The sequence below is a fragment of the Etheostoma cragini genome, chromosome 5, assembly GCF_013103735.1.
Source record: "Etheostoma cragini isolate CJK2018 chromosome 5, CSU_Ecrag_1.0, whole genome shotgun sequence".
NCBI classification, from domain to species: domain Eukaryota; kingdom Metazoa; phylum Chordata; class Actinopteri; order Perciformes; family Percidae; genus Etheostoma; species Etheostoma cragini.
Window position 1 is genome coordinate 28,776,975 of NC_048411.1, and position 24,892 is coordinate 28,801,866.

General features: G+C 41.8%; 2 protein-coding genes and 1 long non-coding RNA gene across 13 annotated transcripts in view; 2 read left to right on the plus strand and 1 right to left on the minus strand.

Annotated features, from left to right (window-relative positions):
• Positions 1-28: 28 nt before the first annotated feature.
• On the plus strand, positions 29-18,503 carry ttc37 (tetratricopeptide repeat domain 37). 3 transcript variants are annotated; one of them, XM_034871245.1, is made up of 41 exons: positions 29-99; positions 409-509; positions 670-813; positions 995-1,086; positions 1,797-1,872; positions 1,977-2,123; positions 2,305-2,403; positions 2,896-3,004; positions 3,169-3,309; positions 3,793-3,891; positions 4,107-4,231; positions 4,602-4,688; positions 5,532-5,635; positions 5,794-5,920; positions 6,088-6,267; positions 6,443-6,567; positions 6,665-6,915; positions 7,937-8,039; positions 8,296-8,478; positions 8,636-8,783; positions 8,863-8,941; positions 9,161-9,222; positions 9,312-9,368; positions 9,477-9,545; positions 10,581-10,655; positions 10,906-11,047; positions 11,171-11,264; positions 11,420-11,497; positions 11,604-11,728; positions 12,114-12,237; positions 12,340-12,564; positions 13,051-13,123; positions 13,287-13,340; positions 13,639-13,750; positions 14,123-14,251; positions 14,330-14,454; positions 14,718-14,882; positions 15,596-15,748; positions 17,013-17,143; positions 18,071-18,194; positions 18,349-18,503. In XM_034871245.1, the coding sequence occupies exons 2-41, from the start codon at positions 420-422 to the stop codon at positions 18,427-18,429; spliced, it is 4,707 nt and encodes a 1,568-aa protein (XP_034727136.1). In that variant the 5' UTR covers positions 29-99; positions 409-419; the 3' UTR covers positions 18,430-18,503. The 3 variants fall into 3 exon arrangements, with proteins under 3 accessions (XP_034727136.1, XP_034727137.1, XP_034727138.1); XM_034871246.1 differs by having other exon boundaries at positions 31-98; positions 406-509; XM_034871247.1 differs by having other exon boundaries at positions 35-95.
• Positions 10,112-24,892, minus strand: part of LOC117944465 — a 22,995-nt gene continuing 8,214 nt past the window's right edge. Inside the window, exons 2-4 of the long non-coding RNA XR_004656584.1 lie at positions 21,017-21,021; positions 16,160-16,164; positions 10,112-10,193 (exon numbers count right to left, since the gene is read on the minus strand). This is a non-coding gene — a long non-coding RNA (uncharacterized LOC117944465). The remainder of the gene's footprint in view (positions 10,194-16,159; positions 16,165-21,016; positions 21,022-24,892) is intronic.
• Positions 22,118-24,892, plus strand: part of sorbs3 (sorbin and SH3 domain containing 3) — a 31,450-nt gene continuing 28,675 nt past the window's right edge. For 8 of the 9 annotated variants that reach the window (XM_034871250.1, XM_034871255.1, XM_034871259.1 and 5 more), the window contains exon 1: positions 24,519-24,725. The gene's annotated coding sequence lies outside the window, so the exon portion shown is untranslated. Of the gene's footprint in view, positions 22,351-24,518; positions 24,726-24,892 lie in introns of those variants that run through there. The other variant, XM_034871251.1, reaches the window with a different exon arrangement.

The following is a 24,892-nucleotide window of genomic DNA, read 5'->3' on the forward strand; positions in this document are numbered from 1 at the left end:
CAAACTGAAAGTAGTTTTATTTTGAAAATCCTGAGGAGGTTTGGGAACTCTTTCACTTCCGTGTCACCCGACAGCAGCAGAAGTCAAAGTAAACAGGAGGTTCTCCATCATTTGTCTCATACATGCAATACCGGGGTGGCTACGCGGTCAATTAAATGACTAAATAGCCTGTTAAAAAACCTTTTATGTATCAATGAAGATTTGTAACCAGTTCTCATTCTAAAGTTAGATAGTTGACATGCTCTGAGAAGCCCTCAGCTAACGTTAACGCTACATTGTTTAGTTTTTTTAGCTAGCTAGCACTGCTAACACGTTAATTTCAACTTTATAGCTGCCTCACTCATCGCAACTTGGTGGGCTAATTATTATTTGGGACTCTTGATGTGACTATTTCTTTGGTTCACTTAGTTAATTACAAGATGTCTAGTAAAGAAGTGAAAGCAGCACTAAAGAGTGCCAGAGAGGCCATCAAAAACAAAGAGTTCAAAGAGGCTCTAAAACACTGCAAGGTAAAGTATCTCCGATTCATACTAACGTTATTGATAAATTAGTTGTTGTCTGTTAACATGCATTTGTTCCGAAGTAGGAGTCTGGGTACTAAATGAGCCAACGTATCTCTCGAAGGAAGATGTCATATAGCTGACTTTGCTCTCTTCACTGTGGGTTTAGGCTGTTTTGAAACTTGAGAAGAACAATTATAATGCATGGGTATTCATCGGCTTGGCAGCCAGTGAACTCGAGCAACCAGATCAGTCCCAGACAGCCTACAAAAAAGCTGTGGAGCTGGAGCCTGAGCAGCTTCTGGCATGGCAGGTGAGCTGGGGAAATGGCTTACATACTTAGTATGCCGTACGCTGACAATAATTCATTTGGTGATATGCATCACTTAGTTAAACCAGTTAATTAACACTGTTGTGCTGTGGGACATTGCGTATTATACTACCGATCTGTCCCCGGGCGCTGCAATTATGAAGTGTGTGTGTTTTTTTTTTAGGGCTTGTCAAATCTTTATGAAAAGACTGATCAGTGGGATTTTAAAGTTGAGCTACCTAATATCTACCAGAAGCTTGTTGAGCTGTATGCAAGGTAATGTACCATATGGAAGAACCTTTTTAATGGCTGTTTCTTAAAACTGTAAATGAAATTGTGATAATTTAGCTAATATCAGCTTGTTCTCTACTCCTGATGTATTTGCAAAATGCTGTAGTTTTGACTAGTTTAAAGGTCCCATGGCGTGGAAATTTCCCTTACATTAAATGAGTTCCCCCAACCTGCCTATGGTCTCCTAGTGGCTAGTTATGACGATAGGTGTAAACCGAGCCCTAGGTATCCTACTCTACCTTTGAGAAAATGAAAGCTCAGATGTACCAATCTGGAATCTTGCACCTTATGAGGTCATAAGAGGAAAGGTTACCTCCCCTTTCTTTGCTTTGCCCGCCAAGAACATTTGGCCCGCCCATGAGAAAGAGAGATACATCATGGTTTGCAAACAAGCAAAGCATAGCAGTTGGTCAAGGACACACCCAACCCTCCATCTTGCCCCCCCCCCCCATAGCATTCGAAGCCACAGATACAGAAATGGCACATGCTAAGAAAGCTCATTGTGGGACTGGCTCTATTGGCTGTAGTTCTGCACCAAGGCTGAATTTTGGGAAAGAGACTTCAGATCTGGCATTAGGGGACTGGGGACCACTAAGGCCTATATAAAAGCATCCAAAAAGCACCATGTCATGGGACCTTTAACATATTTGATGTGTGATGCTATGCTTCATTCTCACTGTATTCTCCATTAACAGCTCCGACAAAAATAAATGTTATGAGATGATCACTAAGCTGTCAGAAATCTATCAGTCTGAAAAAGACTATTTAAAGGTATGTAATTAAAGGCACACACGTTTAATGGGGAGAACAAAAGACACTGTCACTTTTTTGTTCTTTTCACACATTTAATTTCTATTATTTATGTCTGCACATAGTTGGCAAAGGTTTGGCTGCAGCTCATTCAGGTGAAGGAGGAAGAGGCTGTGGATAAGAAAGAGCTACTGCAGCTATGGCTACAGATGACACAACTGCTCTCAGACTGCATTAATGAGGAAGAGAAGGACAATGAAACTCAACAGCATGTAAGACTCAAGCTCAGTTACATGAATGTTTCATTTTGTGTATAAACACCTTGCCACACATACGAGTCCATCACCTCTAATCTCCTAGGCATAAAGGGTTAGATCATATATTTTTCCTAATGTTGATTTTTGTGCACATATCTCAATGCCATCTGCTAACTTCTTTGTTTTGTTGGTTCAGTTAATCACAGCATTTGAAAAGGCCATGGTTCTCGTGGAACCTGTTCCAGGAGAGGAACACAAGAAGCTCTCAGCTGACTATGTCAAATGCCTTTCTAAAGTAAGCACACCTTTTCTGATGTCTGTCACCACAGCAATACAGTGGAACAATCTGCCCACAAATCTGTAACTTGTTTAAAGTGGCCTTAAAGATATGTTATAAAGTACTATGTAGCATTCTCAATTTCAAGTCCAAAAGTTTTAACCTTTTATGACCAAGAAAGGAAAAAAAAAACATGTTGACATAGCCACCGGCTTTATATTTGGATTGTATTGTCTGCACTTAGCTCTTATGGCGTGATATGTGTTTTTGCTAGAGGAGCACAATGGAAATCAGCCTTTAGACTTTATTGTTTTTTGTCCTTTGTAATGTTTAATGTTGGCCTTTTTGGGCAGTGTTATATGTGGTTAGTTTTTATGATCATCAAATAAAAGAAATTAAAACCACAGAAATTCAGGGACACTTAGAAAGTTTTCATGTTCATCCCCTGATACTTGGCCTTGTGCTGTCAAGTCCTTAATCAGCTGCTCATCATGACTCTTCTTACTGTAGCTGCCACAAGAGGAAGCCAAAACAAAACAGGCTTGTCAGTCCATGCTGTCTCTCTACCCCAACCAAAGTTATCCTCTTGAAGTCCTTGGCTCTTACTACCTCAAAAAAGGTAACCTACTGTTTTCTTGTTCCATTTCCTCTAAAATCACAGAATGTAATGATTGATTCACAGATTTCATATTCAATTTGGCTGAAGTTATATTTAAGCATTGAAGGGAATCATTAGCTTTTGCTCTGTCTCACTATTAATGCATGCAGTGTTTTTATTTGAAGGTGTTTTGAATGAGGATGCAGTCAGCTGTTTCTCCCTGCTCCTGGATCTGGCCCCGGACAGCGGATTGGGTCACCTGGGCCTGGGAACCAAAGCCCTGCAAGAAGGAAGGTTTAAAGATGCCACTAAGGACCTTACACAAGGTAAGTTTGTGCATTAACAAACAATCAATTATGTTCTTAATGTAAAAGCCAACTGAACATTGATACTACAACATGGGCTACGTTTCTAAATTGCTTTCCCGGTTCCTTCACTTGCTTAGCTTCCTTACGTCTGAGTGAATCATACGAGGGGAGAGGAATCGAGGAAATGTGTTTTAGAACGATTAGACGTCTTTTCCTCTCAAGTGTCACATAAAGTTGTCAGCTGTACGGGCGGAGTTAGCAACGGCTTTCAGCCACTCTCGTGTATCCTCGCTCGTAGCTCCTCAGAGATCCCTCCTCGATTCTCGGTCCTTGCTCCTCTCGGACAGGAGTAAGAGCTTTGAGAAGGACCAGAAAAACCTAAGGTTTGAGCGAGGGGATATCAAACAGGAGCCTTGGGATTTAACCAAGCACTTCATTAAACTGCTGTAATCTAGAATTGTTGTGCAAACTACATATAATTTGTCTCTTCTGTTTTATTAGGGTTAAAGAAAATGAGCTCCAGCACAGGATGGTGCAGTCTGGCTGAAGCTCAGTTTAAAATGCAGAGATACTCAGACAGCGCTGTGTCGTGCTCCCAAGGTATGTTTAGTTGGCTGTATATCACCATGTCATTCAGATGTAATCACTGATCTAGCTAGTCCCAACGAATATGTCCAATCAGACTTTATCTAGAGCTCATAAAAAAAAAAAAAACAGTTGTGTATGAAATGAGGATGTTTACCCCCATGTTCAAAGGGCAGTAATCATCAGTCCCTGAAGTAGATAAAGAACTTTAGTGTGTCTGCTTCTATCAGGTCTGACAGCGTGTGTTTGCGGAGAGAAGGAGCTGAGGGTCAAACTGCTGAGGCTGAAGCTAGAAGCTTTAGCCAGGAGTGGAGGAGAAGTGGCTGCAGACCAGGCTTTGGAGACATTCTCACAGGTGATTTGATTAGAGATGTTCCAAAACCGTGGGTTCCTTTCTGATAACGTTTGTGAAAACACAGATACTACAAAAAAAAAAAAAAGAAGGGAAATACATACATACAGAGAATAAATGGCATATAACTTTCTTTTTATTATCTAGTTTGATGGTCAATCATAATAAAAAAAAAAAATCATAAGTAAACTACGCTGGTTATATCCTACACCCCAGCACGCCAACAACCTTCTTGCTGCCCCCTCGCAGTGAGAGAAAACTAATCACTCAACAAAATCCAGACTGTGTCCTGTCTCCTAAATAGTGGAATGTACTCTCCATTGATGTCATGTCAAAGTAATCATGTCTATATTTGATGATGATGTTCTTTTAGATCCCGGATGCAGAAAAGGACCCATCTCTAGTTTCCCTGAGAGGACGTGCATACCTCAACAAGGGACAAGTTGATGAAGCATATAAGGTTGAAAACCTTTTACCTACTGAGCTCTGTCTGTGAACATGTCAGATCTAATGAATGATACTATAGGAAACACAGTATTCTAGTAAATTAATTATTTTATGTGTAAATTGGTTATTTATTCATGGTTTACGTGGTTAGGACTATAGACCATTAATATTAATATAGTCTATGGTTGGGACAGATAGACAGACAGACAGACTGAAAACAGCTATGTGATGCTATGTGAGTATCATAGTCATAGGTGTCGATTTTGGTGGGGACAGTGCATAAAGATTTAGTCATAAGTCATTTTTTTTACCAACCACTTTTTTTGAAAACCTTGAGCTCAATTTCGTTATAACAAAGTTCATAACACATAATTCTTAAAAGATCCACAACAATGTCTCGATCCCCACAGGATGGGCCCAGACCCAGATCTTTCTGCTGCTGTTCTGGCTACGCGCTTCTTTCCTTTTGTAGCTCCTCTCTTTGAGTCTGATGTCATGTCACATTGTCAACATGGTCCATGGATACGTGAAGCAGAACATAGTGCCTCGTACGTCTAATGCTTTTTGAAAACTTAAGGCATTCTTCTTCATAAAACGTGTATACATTGACCATACATGACCTGCCCAATGGAGGAAAAAAAAGAAAATGCTGTAGTCATTCGTCATTCCCTACCCAGCACCCTTCTGAAAATGCTCTTCGGAATGCGTTTCTGTCCCCACCACATTTCATATCAAACTGACGCCCATGATCATAGTGTTTATAGCGGATGCTAGTTTGCAACGCCTGTCCATAGAGGGGCTCTTGTATAATAGTCAAGATATATTGATGTAAATGAAAGTATTGTGTCTTCCGTAGATCTCATCAGAGCTGGTGGCCTCTAACCCGAACCTGCCCCAGGGCTTGGTACTGAGAGGACTGGCACAATTGGCTCAGGGGCAGCCACAGCTGGCAGAGGAGAGGTAAAAACCTGTGTTTCTGTTTGTGTGCATGGGAAATTTTAACCTGTGACACTTAATTTTCTCAAACCTAGGTGAAATCAGACAATCCATTTGTGGGGTGCAAAAATATATGCTCTCCTAGGGGAAACAGTTTTTTCTCTTCCTCTTCTGTTGTTTAGTTTCCTAAAGGCGGCGGGCCAGAGCCCAGACTGTGGAGAGTATTATTTCTTGCTGGGAAAACTCTACTGGGACATGGGAGTAGAGACTCGTAAGGACCGGAGCAAAGCCCACACACATTTGCTCAAGGTTAGTACAATTATTGTTGAAATTCTTTAATTATTTTGCAATTGATCGTTACATGTTAATTTGAACTAGTGCAATCTGTAAAATATTGATGGTCCAGTCTTTAAAAGATTAGTGTCAAAGGATCTGACTGGAATCTTAGATTGAAAAGTTTCACGTGTCCATTTCAGGCTGCAAAGTTTGACCCACACCTTGGTTGTGTATTCCGCTACCTCGGACATTATTACCGGGAGGTGGCAAATGATCATGGCCGGGCGCGAGGCTGCTATAAGAAGGCCTTTGAGATGGACAACAATGATGCGGAGTCTGGAGCTGCCTCGGTGGATCTGAGCATGGAGCAGGACGACATGGTAAGGGGATTTGTTGGCAAACAGACACACTCCAAAAAGCCAAAACGTTTAGAACTGGCATGTGTGGTGTTGGCACTTGGTTATGGTGTTTCCTTACAGTCTTGACCCTCCCCATGCTGCTCTCTGTATCCTCCATTTTTATTTTTCCTCTTTTTTTTCCCCCTAAATGCCATAGGACACTGCCTTAGCAATACTCCAGTCAGTGATTGAGAAGGCCACCCCCGGGTCAGCGAAATGGGCCTGGATGAGACGAGGTCTGTACTACCTGAAGGTTGGGGAGCATCAACAAGCTGTAGCTGAGTAAGATCAAGATGTCAAATTTCAGACAGTAAAATTAACTATATTATCATATGTATTTAAAGTGTATAAACACTGACCATTTAATTCATCTTTATAGTCTGCAGGCAGCTCTGAGAGCAGACCCCGAGGACTGGGTGTGTTGGGAGTGTTTAGGCGAGGCGTACTTGAACCGTCGGAGCTTCACAGCAGCTCTGAAGGCCTTTGGTAAGGCCCATCAGCTCCAGCCCTCCTCCATCTACAGTGTCTACCAGGCTGCTGCCATCAAACAGACCCTGGGCAAGTTCAAAGAGGCCGTTGCAGAGTACTTGGAGATCACAGCGAAGCAGGACTATGTTCCTGCTCTTAAAGGTAGATGTTTGCATCCCATGGCCTTCACTTTATTGTTACGCTTTTTAATGTATTGCTTACCTCTGATTTATATGTCTAGGGCTGGGTTTAAAAAAAACAAACATTCAAAATCTTTTGCTTGTCTTTTTTCACGCTTTTGTTGCCATTTTTTTCAAAGGTTTTGTCACTTTTTTCAACGTTTTTGCCAGTTTCATCCATGTTTTTTCTCTCGCTTCTTACAATGTTTTTGTCAAGTTTTTTTTCTTCGTTTGATGTTTTTGCAGGGGTTTTCCCTCGATTTTGAAGCTTTTTTTGACATTTTTGTCAATTCTTTGAACGTTTTCATAATTTTTTTCATATGCAGTATACATTTTTAATAAAACAACCCAATTCAATGAAAGTAGAGAACTGATAATTTGTTTTATACTTTTTTAAAGATATATATATATATATATCTAATAGCATTATTTTTCTTGTTTAAAAAAGATTTTTTTTTTAAATGGATCAAATTTGACACAAGGATAACAGGAGGGTTAAATCCAAATCGATTTTGATTTCAATGATCCAATATCAATTCATTCATATCATATGAAACTTGAATACTAAATATAAATGGCCCTCCAAAGATTTTGGCGAGGGAAAACTTGGCATGGCCATTCTGAAAAGGGGACCCTTTACTTCTAACCTCAACATACTGAATGTGAATGAAATGTCTCTCAAAACTCACTGACCGTAGAGTTTCACTCTGAATAAAAAGTACATTAATGTAACTGCTTTGGGGTCAGTTTTCAATGTAAACAATAACACTTTTAATATTACAGCAGGTTAGCGGGCACCCTTGTACAATTGTAGAATCTCTTTCATATCCAAGCTAAATTGGTTTTGCAACTGAAATAACCAAATTGACATTTAATCGGAAATGGTACTGAATTGAGAGCTTGTGAATCAAATTGATTTAAGAAATCCGTGGTTATCCCCACCCCTACATACGATATATCTGAACCTGGGCTATTTACTCAGATTGGTATGATCTGTTGTTCAGGTCTTGGAGAGTGCCAGCTGTCTCTGGCAAAATGTTTAATGGAAGACTGTCGAGATGGGGGAGCCATTGACCTCATTCAGCAAGCCATACAGAACCTCTTCCGGTAAGGACTAGACATTAGTTCAATTTGATATTCTTATAATTAAACAAGGCTTTGTCTCTTCAGTATGAACCTTTTTGTTGGCCTCTTCATTTGAATGACAAGGAATTTTGCAATTGACAATTTAATGTACAATTTTGTCATGCATTTTGTAAATGCATTTTGGAATTTGCATTTCAATTCCATATGCAACAATGCAATCCTCAATGGTTTTTACATTATTTTGACTAATATCCCTATACTGCTATCATTACATTAGAGCTGTGGTGCTGCGTCCAGACCTGTCCTGTTTGTGGAAGCTGTTGGGAGATGCTTGCACCGCAGTCAGCACTGTGTCGTCAAACAGAGCCCAGGTCCTGGTGCCCGCCCTGCTGGCTGGTTTAGATACCAACACCCAGAGCCAGGCACTGAACCAGGCCCAGACCCTCAGAGTTGGTGAGAGGTAAGACCACAGACAAAAGGCATAGATGTTTTCCAAGCTGCTCTGTCAAATCAAACATTTGTTTTTGTTGTTTTTTGCCATTAGTTATCCTGTCTGCTCCTGTTGACCTGGCAAAGGTTCTGAACACTGAACATTAAGCGCATGCTTTTGCCTGCAGGTGTTATGTCCGTGCTTTGAAGCTGATGTCTGAGGTTCCCAGCCTTTGGTATGACCTAGGACTCAACTACTACCGCCAGTCCAGCGTACACAGACCTGATAAGGGAGAACAGAACTCCCAATCTCTGCTCCTAGAGAAGGCCCAGCAGGTAATTCACATAAGCCTGCAGCTTTGTATTGTTCCTTCTCAAAGGGGGTCTTTTAAGAGTTTTTATGTTCTCTTTTCAGTGTTTAAAAAAGGCTATTATGATGGACAGTGGGGCCCATAGCCACTGGAATGCCCTGGGAGTGATTTCTATGAGCAAAGGTAATAATATGCTACCTCATTCTTGTGAATAATTGTGGTCTACCCCATCTTATGGACGTATTGACATTGGATGCATTAGAAAGAAAAAACAAATCTTCAGTATGAAATAAATAGGCAGACATAAAATGCTACGTACTTTTTATATCTCAACTACAACTAGTTTTTTTGTCAGAGGAACTTCTGTGATTCTGTCTTGTCACTTTCTTTTTGTTACATCAGGTCTCGAAAACTTTGCTCTGGCGCAACATTGCTTCATCAAGTCCATACAAGTTGAGCCAAATGTATGTACTGCATGTTTGTTCAGCTGATGACCAGTATTCTTAGAAACTCTTCTTATGTTCTTCTGAACGTTTCCAATATTTTGGTACAGAATGTTGTTGCTTGGACCAACCTTGGTACCCTTTATTTGAAAAAGGACAATATAGAGGTATGTGTGGTACATTTTCTTATACATTCTTATATATTTTCTTATATACATCTGATATTTGTCATAATTGGCATTTGACATTTCTTTGACATATACTTATTTTCTTAGCTTGCACATGAGGCCTTCAAGATTGCCCAATCGCTGGAGCCGCTTTATGTCAACTGCTGGATTGGCCAGGTACAAAGACATCATAAGATAATGTTTAATGGTCACTTTAATTGACCGTGATGATAAAATGAACACTTGGTATAATAATTGTGTCCAATGGTTAAGGCTACTTTATTGCATAAACATACATGTATGTTTCCTGCACTATATATGCTCACATGTGAGGCACAACATCAGGCAAAATCTAACGGTAAAACTAACGGTAAAGGATAATTAGGTGTACTTGGGATGGTACAAGTGATTGGAGATGGTAAGGAATATGAAAGACATGTGAGTGAATGAGAGGCCTCATGATGTGGTTATGTTCACAATGTAAAATGAGTACAGAAAAGAAACCATTTCTTGTATTCATTTAGCAATCAGTTATATATAAATCTAAAATAATGGATGCAATGGTTTATAGTCTGGTGGTAGGTAAGATATACGATTTTATTGGCTCAAAGTAACTTCATTTAGATTCTGTTTGTTAGTAAATAGTGGAGATATAGAGTAAAAGGTTTGATTGGAGTAAGATTAGAGTGGTGGTGTTCATAAAGCTGGTTTAACAAAGCGTCCTCCAGCAGTGGGAGCTACAGGGGCCTGCGATGAAAAGTTGAGACCGATTCAACTTTTCGAGAAATGCAACCTGACGTCACGCTGCGATGGCCAATCATGTAACTGCCAGTCGGACCTGTTAGTCCGTTTTTAAGGGTGCTGTGAGTGTCCCTGCACTGTGGCTCGTCTCCTTTCTCTATTTGAGAATATTCTCTATTCTCTAATGAAGCTGCCTTCAGGTGCGGTCGGAAATGTCCAGATCATTTAAAAACAATCCGATGGAAGAACTTATTGTGAAATATAAAGTCTACTTGTGCTACATTGGGAGGTTAAATACCACAACAGGACGTCACACTAGTGATGTTTAAGTGACACTCCCACTGCTGCACAATTCTGCAAAAAATCGCCAGAGCCACCAGATGCTATGTGAAAGCAGCTGAAAGGATTTCTGTCCTTGTTCTAATTATCTGTCTACATTTTTGTTGTTTTGTCCATTTGTCCCCCTACCAGGCGCTGATAGCAGAGAGAGTGGGAAGCTATGACACCATGGATCTTTTCAGGCACACCACTGAACTCAGCACACATGTGCGTGACCTCCCACAAACCCCTAGGGTTGCTTTTGTAGTACCCACTCATTAGCTTGCTTATAGTTTAATATTTGCATCAACTTTCTCTGTCACTAAGGTACATTTCCAGCTATAAGCCTTTTGCTACTACTTGCGAGTAATTAGGAATGATACAACAATGAAACAATGTGTGTTCCTTTCCTTTTCCTGCTTTTTCACTCTCTTCATCTACATCTCTCTAATGCTCTCTCGCGATTTTTCCCCGGCAGATGGAGGGAGTGAAGGGCTATGCCTTCTGGGTATGTTCCACCCTGCTTGATAAGAGCAACAGAGACTCGGAACTATATCGCTACAACATAGTCCAGATGAATGCCATCTCTGCTGCTCAGGTGGCACTCAGCAAGTACACAGGTACTGTCAGCATCTATTTGTGTGTTGATGTGCATGCAAGATTTACAAATCCCTTTTTTGTTTTTGGGCCATGTGTTAGAGATGAACTTTGTGTGACATGAAGTTTCCTTTGCCTCCCCCCAGAGAGGATCCAGTCTGACCCTGATGCCTTCATTATGCTGGGCTACATGAATGAGCATCTGCAGCTGAAGAGGCAAGCCGTACAGGCTTACAAAAGGTGTTTGTCTGAAAAGAAATTGAGCTCTAAAGTAGGGTTGCACAATTATTTGCAATTTTGATCTAAATCCCAATACGGAGTAGTGCAATATCACACACTTTAGTACATATATTTGTATAGAAATCAAGTTCTAAATTTTAACTCTCTTTCCCCAGAGCTGTTGATCTGCTTCAGTCCATGTCCTCATCGGAACAACTGGCCTTTGCTCTGTGTAGCTATGGCCGGGCTTTGTGGTAACAACCAGCCATCTCATTACCATGTCCTGTAACAATCTGTGATAATACTTTGAAAAAAGACCTCAAACTTCCTTCTTTGTATGTTCCACTGTGTCTTTTACAGCACCTCAGGCCAGTTGGAGGAGGCGGTGCGTGTTTATAATTCCACTCCACTGCAGGAGCTCAGTGATCTGGCTGGGCTGGCTCTGGTCTACTGCAGGGCCGGACTCATCCCAGAAAGCATTAGCGGTGAGGACTGGGGGACACACTGAAATCTGAGATTTTATTACCAGATGTTAACAGAGATTGTATTTGTGTGTGCTTGCCACAGTGACTTTCTGACAAGAAAAGGCAACTGGACATGCTAGAATTTCTTGACGTTTTGCCTCTCATCCAAAAGGCTTCTTCAGTTCTAAATGACTAGTGGGGAGTCCCAGATGTTGAACTTCTTGTGGGTTGTGTCACCTGCCTGGAGAAGCCAGGCAGGTAAAAGAGGCAAAACATCTTCAAAAACTTCTTGCAAGCCCACTTGCCTTTGCTTTTCACATTGAACTACCGTGACTTGGATGACTGAGAACCTTCTCAGACGTCTTGCCAGAGGGACTGTAACTAAATAGTGTTGTGTGTCCTGTAGCCTATGAACGTGCCTTGGCGGTGGCTTCCATTGAGGAGGAAAAGGCATACATCTTGACCGCTCTGGCGCTGCTTCAACACCGGCAGGGTAACCTAGACTCAGCCAAGACTCTGCTGTTTAAATGGTGAGTCAACTGTGTTTTCTGGCCCAGACCAGTGTGTAATAAGGATAATAATACTTAATTCCAAGCTAAATTTATTTATTTGTCTGCTTTCTGCCGCTGCAGCTCGATGTTAAAGGAGCCAATTGCAGAGTCCTTGCTGTGTTTATGTGCCCTGGGATTGGTCCACAGTGATGCCACACTAGCTGCTGCGGCCCTGACTGAGCTTTTGAAACAGGGTTCAGCCTCAGGGAAAGTTACCGAGCAGCGGTGTCTGCTCACCTGCGCCTTGCTCGCCCTGCAGGGCAACTACAGCGCAGTGCAAAGAGAGGCTTCCAGGGCTGTACACAGGTAACTGCTTGTTTCAAGTGTTTCAAGTAGCCTCCTGATGTGGTGTGCCCTACAATTACTTAATTTGACTTTTAAAAAGGTGTCATCTAACTTTATTTTTGACACTGAATGGCAGACTTACTGAGCCTATTGCACCCTGGTTGTGGAGATTTGCACAAATGATGGGAGATAGTATGACAAGTGTGTTTGATTGCATATGTCATTTGGATTTTCTATTGTTAGTTTTGGGTCAGTTTTGGATAGAAATGTCTCCACTCTTATAAGTCATATGCAAATGTATCTGCTTACAGTGTATTCTATCAAACTATTTAAAAAAAACAGCTGAGTTAAGGTGAACTTACTACAAATAAGTACGCTTTGTCAAGTGAACTGGGCAAGGTCAAATAAGTTGATGAGATTGTCATCACATACAGTGTCATAAACATACCAATTTCTAACATATTCATATGGGAAAAGCCTATACATAAGCTAATTTCTTTTTTATAGCAATCCTGGAAACCCATCTCTGTGGGCCCTGTTGTCAAGGCTGATACCGCAATACTACCCCAAAAAGGCAAATGTAAGGCTGCATACACACACAAAACATTACACACATCCCAAGCCCATAAAGAGGAAATCGCTCACATTGAACTGAGTAGCCTCATCCACTGCATCCACTACATTGTTATAGTGGAGAGTTAGAGAGGAAGGGTTCATGGTTTGGTCTGATGTGTATTTTACAGGGCGGAGCGATGGCTGGCCATGTTGCCTGTCTCTCCAGTATGACCCAAGGAAAGGTAAAAGAGTGACTATATATTTATGTTTAAATGGCTTCTGTGTGTTTTTTTCAGTTGCGTCTCTCTCTCTCTTTTGTTGTTGTTTTTACACTATACTCATCCTCACTGCCATTCTAAATTAAACTCAATGCTAAATGATGCTCTTTTGAACCATATTGGGTCTAATCATTTTCACACCGTAAATATGTCGGCATCCAAATTATCCATATTTTTTAGGGTATAAAATGTCAGTACTGGCCTTGGTGTATGCCACAGTCTTTGCACATGAAACCGAGCTGTTATAACGTGTGTCCTGCAGAGGGCGCTGCTGTACAGTGGAGTGAACCAGCTGGCTAGTGGGAGACACTCCGTAGAGAACAGTCACAGAAATGCACTGAAGACGATGCAGAGAGCTGTGCTGCTTTGTCCTGGTACACACACACACACACACACACACACACACACACACACACACAAAAGCCTTAACCTACCTCACAAAAAAAAAAAACTATATGTGGACATTGACAAAAGTAGATGTCTTGGAAGCCAAATCAGTCTTGAAGAAGTGAAGAAAAAGTCAGTATTAGGAAATACATTTGTATAAATTCTCTCAATTAGATGAATTATAGTAAAATAATGTGTGTGGTACACCACTGTGAGACAATGGGTTCTTAGTAAATTCATGTTTTGCATCTTTGTGACACAGAGAAGCTGTGTTTATGTTTATGTTTAAATGCAAAGCCAATTTAAACCTACGGTGAAACCTCTGAGTGATCTCCACTCTTCTCTCGTCTTATTTTCAGATGATCCAGCAGCCTGGGCGGGATTGATGGCTGCCTGTCACACAGAAAACACTTCGTGTTATCTTTCAGGTTCTGCTCCTGGCAGACAAGGACTGGAGCAAACCCTCATGTCAGTGGTTTCTGAGAAAGGTGTGTGCATGTGCATTTTATGGGGTTTAGTATTGTATGTGTGTTTGAGTGTATAACGAACACCTTTCTGTATCACAGTGCATAATGTGGAAGAGATAGAGCGCCCTCTAGCCCAGACTCTAGAAGGCTGGGTACTACAACAGGCGGTCTCTGGTCTCACGCTGGGGGGACAGCTGGAACAGGCAGAAGCTCTCTGCACACAGGTGGGACATAACCACACACTTTCACACACAAACTCAGTAGTAGTGACACCGCCCAAGACGATTGTGATTGGCTAAAGAAATGCCAATAAACCAGAGCACGTTTTCCTCCCATCCCCAAATGCTATGTGGAGTAGCGAGACTCCTCCAGCTCGCTTTGGAGGAGGGTCTGGCAAAGCGAGACTATAGATTGAGGAATAAATGTTACGTGTGGGGCCTCATCTTTCATTTACTGTGCTCGTCATGCTCGGCCTCCTTTGTGCCAGGTGCTGAATGTTTCTCCCGAACACCCAGCAGTGATGCTGTCACTGAGACAGGTGCAGTGTCAGCGCCTCCTTTTGGCCAGTGGTGGTACTGCCCTCCCAGACTCCGTACTGGAGCAACTAAACAACGCAGTGATGATCAACCCTACCAACCTTGGGGCGTGGCATGTAAGTGAACACTCATTTCAATAGAGAGCTGAAGTTGCGCCCTTCTACTTCTGGTCCATGGGACATATCTTTTGAAAAGAAAAAAACGTTTATCAATAAAAAAACGTAAAAAATGTTTTTTGGTTGGGTTCGAATTGTGCCATGCATTTAACAAATGATGTGCGTAAGTTTCAAAGATATTTTTACCTGTCAAGAGATAAATGATTTGAAGTAAAGAAGTTGAAGTACATTAGGTTTGGTGTGAGATCACTTCATGAACTACATCTCTCATCTCAAACATTTTACTGTATGTCCAGTACATACAGTACTGTATGTAGCTGATGTCCAGCTTTACCGTGGTGATGGCCAAATGTAGCTTTGTAAACCAGTGTCTTTATTTTCTGAGCCCACTAGATGGCGCTCTCTGTTCAACAAAAGGCTGAGAATACAATGAATTGCAATGACTTAGGCCTGTCTCTTAAAACCAAGGGCGCCATCTAGCAAGAGGCAGAGGATGATTTTTCAGTGAGAAAATCAGAAGTATTTACCTCTCTTTTTTTCCTTCTTTCCTTTGGTATCTTGTTTTAATCTTTATCTTGCATTGCCTTAATCTTCTCTACTCTATGCCCCTTTTCCTTCACCTCTCATTTTTCTTCTCCCACTCATCCCTCTTTAATCCTCACATTCTCACCTCTACTCCCATTCATCCCTTCAAATCACTCCTATTGTCGCAGTGGCTGGCGGAGGTGTATCGCAGCCAGGGCCTGCTGGTCCAGGCAGTCCAGGCTTACAGGCAGAGTCTGCAGCTAGCCTCACAGCTCGGCCTGCACAGCAGCCAGGTAGCCAGCCTGCTGCGGCTAGCCCTGCTAGCCCTAGAACCCTGTCTGGTGAGTTCCTGCGTAGGATGTAACATCCAAAATATTCCTGTTTTTAGGGTGATAAAGTACAGCTATTGCAGCACAACTATCTGATATCTTTTTTCCTGCAATATTTTAGCCATTGATAATTTTTTTTTAGACATTACAAATGTAAAGGCATTGCGAAATACAGGCTATAATTCCAGCAAATTATTGGATCAGCAGCAGAGAGCCCTGTACTACAAAGCAAGATCAACGTGCCCTGCATTTATTTCAGTTACCCCCGCTTCACTTAACCTAACGCCCGCGGTCCTGCCTAAGCTGTGTCACGACGGTGGTTATCAACTAGTTCAATCAACCCAGGGTTTCCCAATCCAGCGGTGCACACGTTCACATAACGGAGGTGGTGTTTGCACAGAACGAGCAATTGCAAACATCTACCAGAGCTGCATATTTTACATAAGAAGAGCAAACTATATTTCTACATAAATATGAAGAACAAAGACATTGTATTACAGGAAAACCGCAATACAGGCGCTGCTTCCTAACCCAGGAAGGAAACACTTATCAATAACACTTCCCCATCAGTCAGGCACAAGAGCAGACCATGATTACATTTGTGCTTGGCCAATTATTTCAGTTTCAACCCTGGCAGTGGTAAGTGGTCGTGAGGGCAAATAATAAATATAAAAACATAATTCAAACCGATAACCGGCAATTAGCCTATACATCATTCTCTCCGCTTAAAATCTATATCTTTCTCTAAAATGCCCCTCAGGGATTGTTAAAGGGTTGTCTGTCTCTAAAAAAATATATCTTCATGATCGCACCTCTTTCTCTCTCTCTCTCTCTCTCTCTCTCTCTCTCTCTCTCTCTCTCTCTCTCTCTCTCTCTCTCTCTCTCTCTCTCTCTCTCTCTTTCTCTTTCTCTTTCTCTCTCTCTCTCTCTGTGCACCGAGCTTCAGCGGATCTTCTAAGAACGGTCCCACCATTATCAATGGAGTATTAATTGGTCAGTAGGCGGTGCTTTTACACCGGTTGATGTCTGATCTCTGATCTCCAACAAAACGTGCTGCCAACCAAGTTAGGTGTTAAGCATAAGTTACCCTGGCGATTTATATTGGTAACAAGTGATCCACCGTCGAGACACAAAACCCAGGTGGAACCCGAAAGTTACCTCGTTAGGCAGCACCTTGTTAGCAGCAATGCAAGTTTAGTAGATTAATAATACTTGATTGTGTGTGTGCTTCTCCTTGCTTGTTTAGTTCTTAACCTTGTGTGATCTGACCTCTCAGGCGGGGGTCCCAAGAAAGGACTGGACGGACATGATTTTAGAAGCCACCACTGAAGTCTTGAAGCTGGGTTTGTCGCCTATGGCCCTCCTTTTCCAGGCCCTGCTCCAGTATGTGACCAAGATGGCTGCTAGGTCAGTGCTTCTCACTGTGATCTGTTTCCACTGTAGCAGTTAGGATGCACACGTGCACGTTGCAGGTGTTGGGGTCATTATCCCATCCTTAAAGGTGCTCTAAGTGATGTCACGCGTGTTTTAGGCTAGAACATATATGAAATATATAATCTAAAATTATGAAATTAATCTTAATATGCCTGAAAGTTCAGGCTTATGCATCCATCTTTCTTTTCAAGATGTTGGTACTTTTGAAACTGCGGAGTAATATACGAAGAAAAGTTTGCCTGCCCTGACATAATAGCCCTCTGTCACTACCTCACAGGCCTGCCAGGGCGCATCATTAGAAAGCTACCTTCATCCGAGAGTTAAGGAGAAGGAATAAGCCAATCGTGAATTGGCTTCATTGAGGCCTTGAGAGAAATGCTCTAAGAACTCCCCTTTCCTGAGCATAATCACAATATAAAAAGACCCTTTCATACCAGACATACATTCAGTATTCAAAACAAAGAGAACGCTAAGAGATTCAGACAGGGTTGCAATTCAAAGGAAGTACTAGCTCATTTCGGCTAGACAACAAATCAGATCAGCAGCCATCCAGTTCCCTATTTTTTTGTTTCCAAGAGTAAATTAGCATATATGTCAACACACGCAGAAATAGGAACACTCACACCATGTTTCCTGCTCATTTCACTATTCACAAATGCCACTCCTAAATGTAGTTTATTGGTGTTTTAGGCCCCCAACGTAGACTGCAGTAGGATTAGGCAATGGTAAGGTGCCTTGAAGTCAACGGTCGCTGCGCTGCCTGGAAGGAGACGTTGGGGACTTGAAACACCATTGAGCCTGACTGTAGGCCTGAGTGTATGAGACATCCAGACAATGAAATTGTAATTTTGGTTCAGCTCATGTTATTTATTTGCCCATTTCCATGTGTCTCTTTTGCAGGGAAACAAGGCGTTTGTTGGAGAGACTGGTGTACTCTCAAGACTTCCCAGTGACCGTGGTGCAGGTTGCCAGCTGGTACCTCCTCCGACACTTGCATGCCAAAAACGACCAGGAGCTAATGAATGTGAGCACACAGCTGCTTCATACCTACACAAGCACAGATTGTAACATTCTTTGCGGAAATATATTCATTTGAAATTCCCATACAACGTTCATATCGGTTGTTTACTTTTACCACAACTTTGATAGTGAACATAGTGATCTTTTTTTTTTTGCAGGTCCTTTTGCAACATGCCAAAATGAATGGAGACCAAAGACTGCTGGAGTTTTATTCACTGCTTGCCTCTCCTTCAACCTGAATTTTGCAAGTCTGCAAATGCAACACTATAAAATCATGCAGCTTAGTGGTTTTAATTTAAATTTTACTTTCAGCTTTTTTCATGAAATCCAATCCATTCAGTATATGAAAATCATGAGCGTTTTCAAAATGGACTTAAAATAAAGTAAGAAATGTTCACATTCAGGCTAAAATAAAGGAGTCTTGCTTAATACAAAAAGATTGTCTCATCTTGATTTGCATCATAACACATGCGGATGTGTCGATATAAGGAGAATAGAGTATACAATAGGTAATTATGGTGAACTTCAATGCCTTATGTGTTTATTTTAACTTTTTTTAGGCTTGGAATGCGTCCCAGGACCAAAATACATAGAGAGGAAAAATGCCTTATCTTCATCAACAAGTCATACAAAAGGACTTTGCAGATATCATACAAGTTATCCCCAAGACATGTGCAGCAGTAACTATTCTAACAATGTTGCATCACAGTGTTATATACGTGGAAAGGAAAAAAAAAAAGTAACACAGAGGAAGGAAATGTAGAAACTTTAAGTCCTTTTTCAAGAGTATGATTACACCCAGAGCTGTAACTGGATGTGGAGTATCGACAGAGAATCTGACAATAACATATTCTGGCACATAATGTAAAATCACAGGCAAATTACTAACATTTGTGACCCTAATCCACATCGGTTACAATAAAATGCCATTTTCTTTCTGTAATTACAGCTACTAGTACAGCTATATTCGAGGAATCATACAAGTAAGGACAATAACAACACTGTCGGCGCGTCCACATGATACAAGCCTACGTGATCGCGCACACGCCCCACCCCCTCTTCCACGCAGTTGCTAGTAGCTAGGAGGACACGGAGGATTAAAAAAGCATGGACTCTTTAGAAGAGGTAATTATATTCACTCGAGTTTCTGCGTGGGAAAACCTAGCCAGACTGAGGAATACAGAGAGAGTTGTGTGGAGCCATAGACTATATATGTGTGTATATGTTTTTATATATATATATATATATAATTTTTTTAATTGGTTTAAATTCTGCGAAAATGTTAAGGAATTAGCCTACCCCTTGTCATTCTCCGATGTAAGTCGAGTGCAGGTGTGTGTTTAATTGCTAGCTTGTAGCTAAGCTGGCAGTCATTTCAAAAAATGTTTTGGCTCTCTATGGTTGTTTGTTTGCTAACGTTAGCACAAAACGCCATTCAACTGACAGGCTTTGTTGTGTTTGGTGCTAACTTGTAGCCAACAGTGAACAAACCTCCATAGTAGGTCCATTTTTATTCTGTATTGACATTAAATCTGTCGTTAGCATCTTGTATGCTACTTGACGCAAAGTGACGCATGCGCAACTCAAATCTGCACTCGACTCACATCGGGGAGTGACACCCCTCACTCACAGCAGTGCACAGTGCAATTCGGGGGCGGTAGTTGTTACATTAACAGTGAATGGGTGCCCAACGTTGGTGGAGTCACACTTGTTCTAAATTGCTGATTCACGTATCAGCAATTTAAACGAAAAGCATCTGTGTAAGTGTAAGTAGGTTAAAATGTTCTTATATGTATTGATAATTTGTCTGTGACTCATTCTCAGTGCTGATTTAAGATTTTCCTAGTCTGAATTCGGGTAGATATGTTTTGATTTGGTGTTTAATGAGCTGTTTTGCTTTGAGACTATTTCTACAGATCGATGATGGCGTGTTTGTGATTTTGGCGACATCTGTCTGTATTCAAGGTGAAATATTTAAAGTCTACACAGTTCTTTTCCGGCCCACTCAGTGGCAGTGGTGCACTGCTGATCATGTGAATGTCCACTACATGACTAATGTGTGAAACTGAATATTTTTTGGCAAAGTGCATCTTTTTTTGGTTTTTGGTTGATTTTTGGTTTGTTTATGGGAACGCAATCTAAATTTGACATATAAGCAAACTTAGCATAATAGATCCATTTACTAACATTACAAAAAGATCAGACCACAATATAAATTGCAACTACTAAGTGTTTCTATGCACATCTTTTTACCAACTTTTTACAGAGATGTCATACAAACAATTTTGAACAAGTGGGTATCGCATTCAACCTCTGTGTTGTCTTCTCCTCGACCTGCAACGTTTTGTTTTTCTGGGTCATAATTTAAACGTATTACATACGTATTTGACACTTATTTTCCAAGTTTTTTGCACTTTTTTAAGTTTCTGTCCTTTTTTCCCAACATTTTTAAAATCTTTTTTTGTCCATTTTTTTTAATGTTCATTTATATTTTTTTCCCCAAAATGCTTACAAATTGAACAAAACACCCAAATTCAATGAAAATAGTGAACTGATTGTTTATTTTATGGAACCATCTATGCTATATATTTTTTTGACAATGTGGCTGAAACAAACCCAAATTTTCTGATATAAAAACTTTATGAACACGGGTCAAATTTGACCCGAGGAAACAGGAGGGTTAAAATATATACAAATAAATTAAAGGCAGTCATTTCCATTCCATGAGCAATAAAACCTTACATAATGATGACATAACAATAAAACTTAAGAAGAAAGGTAGTTAAATACACAGTAAGAAAAAAATATTGAATTGAAAGGTAGTACATCAGCTGTATAAATACTTTTCTTCTTACTAATAATTTTGATAGACTCAAAATAATTCCAAAATTCAATTCTGAAGTGATTAATAGCTGACCGAGATATAAACTTCTGCTCTTTTGGATGTGAAATTTTCCTTGTCGAAGTAATACGTTTCTTTCCACATCTGTTAAAGCTTGTTTCTTATCTGAACGGTGATCACACTGGAACTTACTCGAGGTGTCGCTGTGTGTGGAGCGTGGAGTGTGACGTGGTCGTGTCCTGGGTCCGACGTGGAGATGGACTCCGGAGGAAGGGAGACTTGTGACCTTTGGTTGCTGATCTCACAGCCAAGCTGTTAAATATTTATCTTGGAATGGCAGCGCTGAGACTTGGTGGACCCGCAGGAATCCTGCGGGCGTCTGCAGACTACTATCACAGGAGAGGGAAGCATGGGAGTGGGGCTTAATGGAAGTTTACACTTACTCTGTAGTTACAGAAACACAGCTCATCTGCTGATGACACTGTATACTTAAAAAGGAAAAGCAGTAGCTACTTCTTTGACTTTACTGCAAGGCTTTCCCCTTCCTGGGTGGGTTGGGTGCTGGAACAGAACATGGAAACACTTGCACCGAGACATCTCTCTCTCTCTCTCTCTCTCTCTCTCTCTCTCTCTCTCTCTCTCTCTCTCTCTCTCTCTCTCTCTCTCTCTCTCTCTCTCTCTCTCTCTCTCTCTCTCTCTCTCTCTCTCTCTCTCTCTCTCTCTCTCTGTGTGTGTAAATAATTTCTTGTGTGTTAAAGAGGATGCTGCAAAGTGACAGATGAGCAATAAGAGAGCCACTTGGATCCGGGAAAGCACTCAGGCTGTTTTTTTTTTGCCTGATCTAAATCATCCAAAGACCTAGGACAGTGCATAGATCATGCTTTTTTAACATGTGTCACTCAGGCCCTTTTACTGAGATGGCTATGGAAATCGTCTCCTCTTCCCCTTACACGTTAAACACTGGAGGGCGGTGCCACTGCGCCTTTGCTTGTAAGGGAATTTCTATTATTTCCAGCTGTGGATGGAAACTATTACTGAATGCCTTCTCCCTGATGAGCTTTAAAGTGCATGCAAACACACACACACACACACACACACACACACACACACACACATACATACACACGCCTACGGACGCTCAGTCAAACATTCAGACCCACGCTGAATCATTCACCAAAGATAAAAGACACCGTGTTGGCCTGAAAAAGAGGGAGGGAGAGTTAGAGAAGAGCAACAGCGGTTCCCTCCTTCTCTTTCATTCACTTCCTCTCTCCCCCTCTGCACTAAGGAGACCTCGCTGCTCAGCCTGCACTCGCCTGTGAGTATAGTTTTTCCAGCTTCTGTCATTGTCATCTGGCTGACTCTGTAGTTTAATGTGTCGGTGTTGATTGGCTTTTTTAATTTGAAAGATTTGAACACTGTGTGGTTTTCCCTTCCATCACTCGGTTTATCACCACTGAGACAAACAAGATAGGGCTGTTTATTATCTTTGCTCTGTCATTGTTGTGTTGGTGTCTATTTGCAGTTTTTCTCAGAACGTTGTTAAGCAACAGTTGAGCATTTACATGGACAAAGGGCGGGCGCGAGGAGGACTACGGTAGATCATGCCAATCTTTGACTCTCTGTGGTTCAGAAGATGATGATCCAATCAGACCTCTGTCCAAAATCTGCCTCCTGTTGTGGCTTTGGTTTTTCAATATTTCCCTGTTAGAATTGTAACCAATCTCTAAATAAGACCAGCCAACCCAACAAGGATGTACAACCACACCAGAGATTGTTTGTTCTCATCAGTTAACGCTGTGACCCAGAGTCCCGGGACACACACGGCTCAGAAAAATGTTGTTTGCCGCTAAAATAAACCGTGTTTCTCGTGTGTTTGTTCCCAGAGACATTCCAATAAGTTTACAACCTGTGGTATGCGTGACTCTGTACGATGTCCAGACGACCTTATCTGGTTATGGCGATGCTTTTTTACCTGTCGACTCATCTTTATTGGATAACTTTCATCTCCTGACATTTACAGACTTGCTGTCTCGTTTCCTCAGAGTAGCGGCAACATTTTTTTAGTTTTTTGATTTTATAACAAATTGATGTCATGTTTTATTCACTTGCCTGAATATTTGGCTGTCTGGATTGTTAATGAGCTTCTGTAGTAACACACTGGCACACACCGCTAAGTGTTTGGCCTTGACTGCAAAAGGGTCTGCTGGGATTTATCATGCCTCTCTCCTTCTGTTCTGACAATGTTTCTCTGTGATGAAGAAGAACTCAAAAGGGAGCTGGCGTTGATGGAGCCTTGTGTTTGTTTAGCGCTGAGACTGACAAAGTGAACAAGGATCCAGTATGGGGAGAGAGAAAGAGAGAGCGGTGTCGGCCCGCGGGCCAAAGCTACGATCACCTCTTGCGTGATTACCTCATTTAGCGCAGAGTGACAGGGTGTCAGATGTGGTCACAGCAGGGTGAAAGTCTGCTCCGGGCAGCATACCGATTATGAGAGGAGCCCTCACTGCCCAGCTTGCCCCTTTAGGTTCAGCGGCTCAACTGTTTGGCAACAACAACCCTATCAGGAGGAGTGCAGGCTCTGTAAGTGGATACGTGCCCTGAGTCTCGCTCTACCAAGCCAGACCACTGAATTATTAAAAAAAAAAAAGAGCTGAGTCTTTCAATTTCAAGTTGGAACTGAACCACACACACAGAGACCTATTCCGTCTCCTGTTCGTTTATTACTAGAACCCAAAGTGCACATGGGAATGAAAGCTGATTGCACTGGTGAGCAGGTGACTGGCTCGCTCACCTTGTCACTCAGTCTACACGTTGCTAACTCAACGCCAAAACAAGCCTGTCAGCATGTTAGAATTCAGGTTTGTCTTCATTGGCAAGAACTGCAGGCAAACTGGAACTGCTGGTTTTACTTGGGAAAGTATGCAAAAGCAACAGTTTGAGAATTGAGCTTCATTCCTCTTTGACTGTTTTTGGCGGTGTGGTTTAAACAACCATCCTGCTGCAATTTGAATGTTGACCGACTTATCTGTGCACATACATTTGAATAATTTGAACATCTTTCATGCAAACTTGACATCCAACGGTATTGCTGGTGTGTGCGTGTGTATGAGTGCATGTGATAATGGGGGAAAAGTCTGCTGGACTATACATTGTAGAGTAACACTTCCAGAGCTACTGGAAGAGAAAGAGCCCCTATTCTTCCTCCACGCCAGAGATCTGGCCTCTGCACTCACACACACATAAAACACACGCTCACACAAAAGCACAGGGAGGCGTGGGAGAGGTACAGTTAGGAGGGGGTGTCATCATGGAGTCAGTGCCTGGGAGGTGGAGGTGTTGAACTATTTGCATTCCCCCTTTGGTTAACCCTGCGCTGTGATATATCACGCCATCACAACAATAGGGCTGCTTCAGTGATGGAGGTGCAACCCCGAACTGTCCAGCCGAGTAGAGAGAGAGCAGAGGGTGCCTTTGGAACAGGGGGTGGACGTGGGTTGCTATGGCGATGCCTGTCAACCGGGAAGTCCTCTGCGGAGGCAGGTCGAGTGAAGGCCGGGAGAGCGAGGGAGCGAGATTGTGTGTCCTGGCTAGTCTCATGAGTGTGCCAGAGAGTGAAAGAGCAGGGAGTTTCTGCAGCGTGGTTTACTGCACGACTCAGGCAGACAGAGGTGTGAGTTACCACTTTTTAACGTGAGTACACTCTTTCCCATGGGAGCTTGGATTTTAAATCACAGGAGGGTGATCTTGAACATTGAGACTGTAGAAAAGTTACGTCTGGTCTGCTTTTTTTTTCTTCTTTTGTTTATGGTTGAGTAACCTGTCTGACTGCTCAGGGCAGGATTAGTGCTGCAGACCTG

Excerpts from the sequence above, each read along its gene's own strand:
- ttc37 (XM_034871245.1), top strand. The coding sequence starts at position 420 with ATGTCTAGTAAAGAAGTGAAAGCAGCACTAAAGAGTGCCAGAGAGGCC. Across the intron at positions 510-669 it reads AGGCTCTAAAACACTGCAAG|GCTGTTTTGAAACTTGAGAA; the intron begins GTAAAGTATCTC and ends CTGTGGGTTTAG. Across the intron at positions 11,498-11,603 it reads AGCTATGGCCGGGCTTTGTG|CACCTCAGGCCAGTTGGAGG; the intron begins GTAACAACCAGC and ends TGTCTTTTACAG.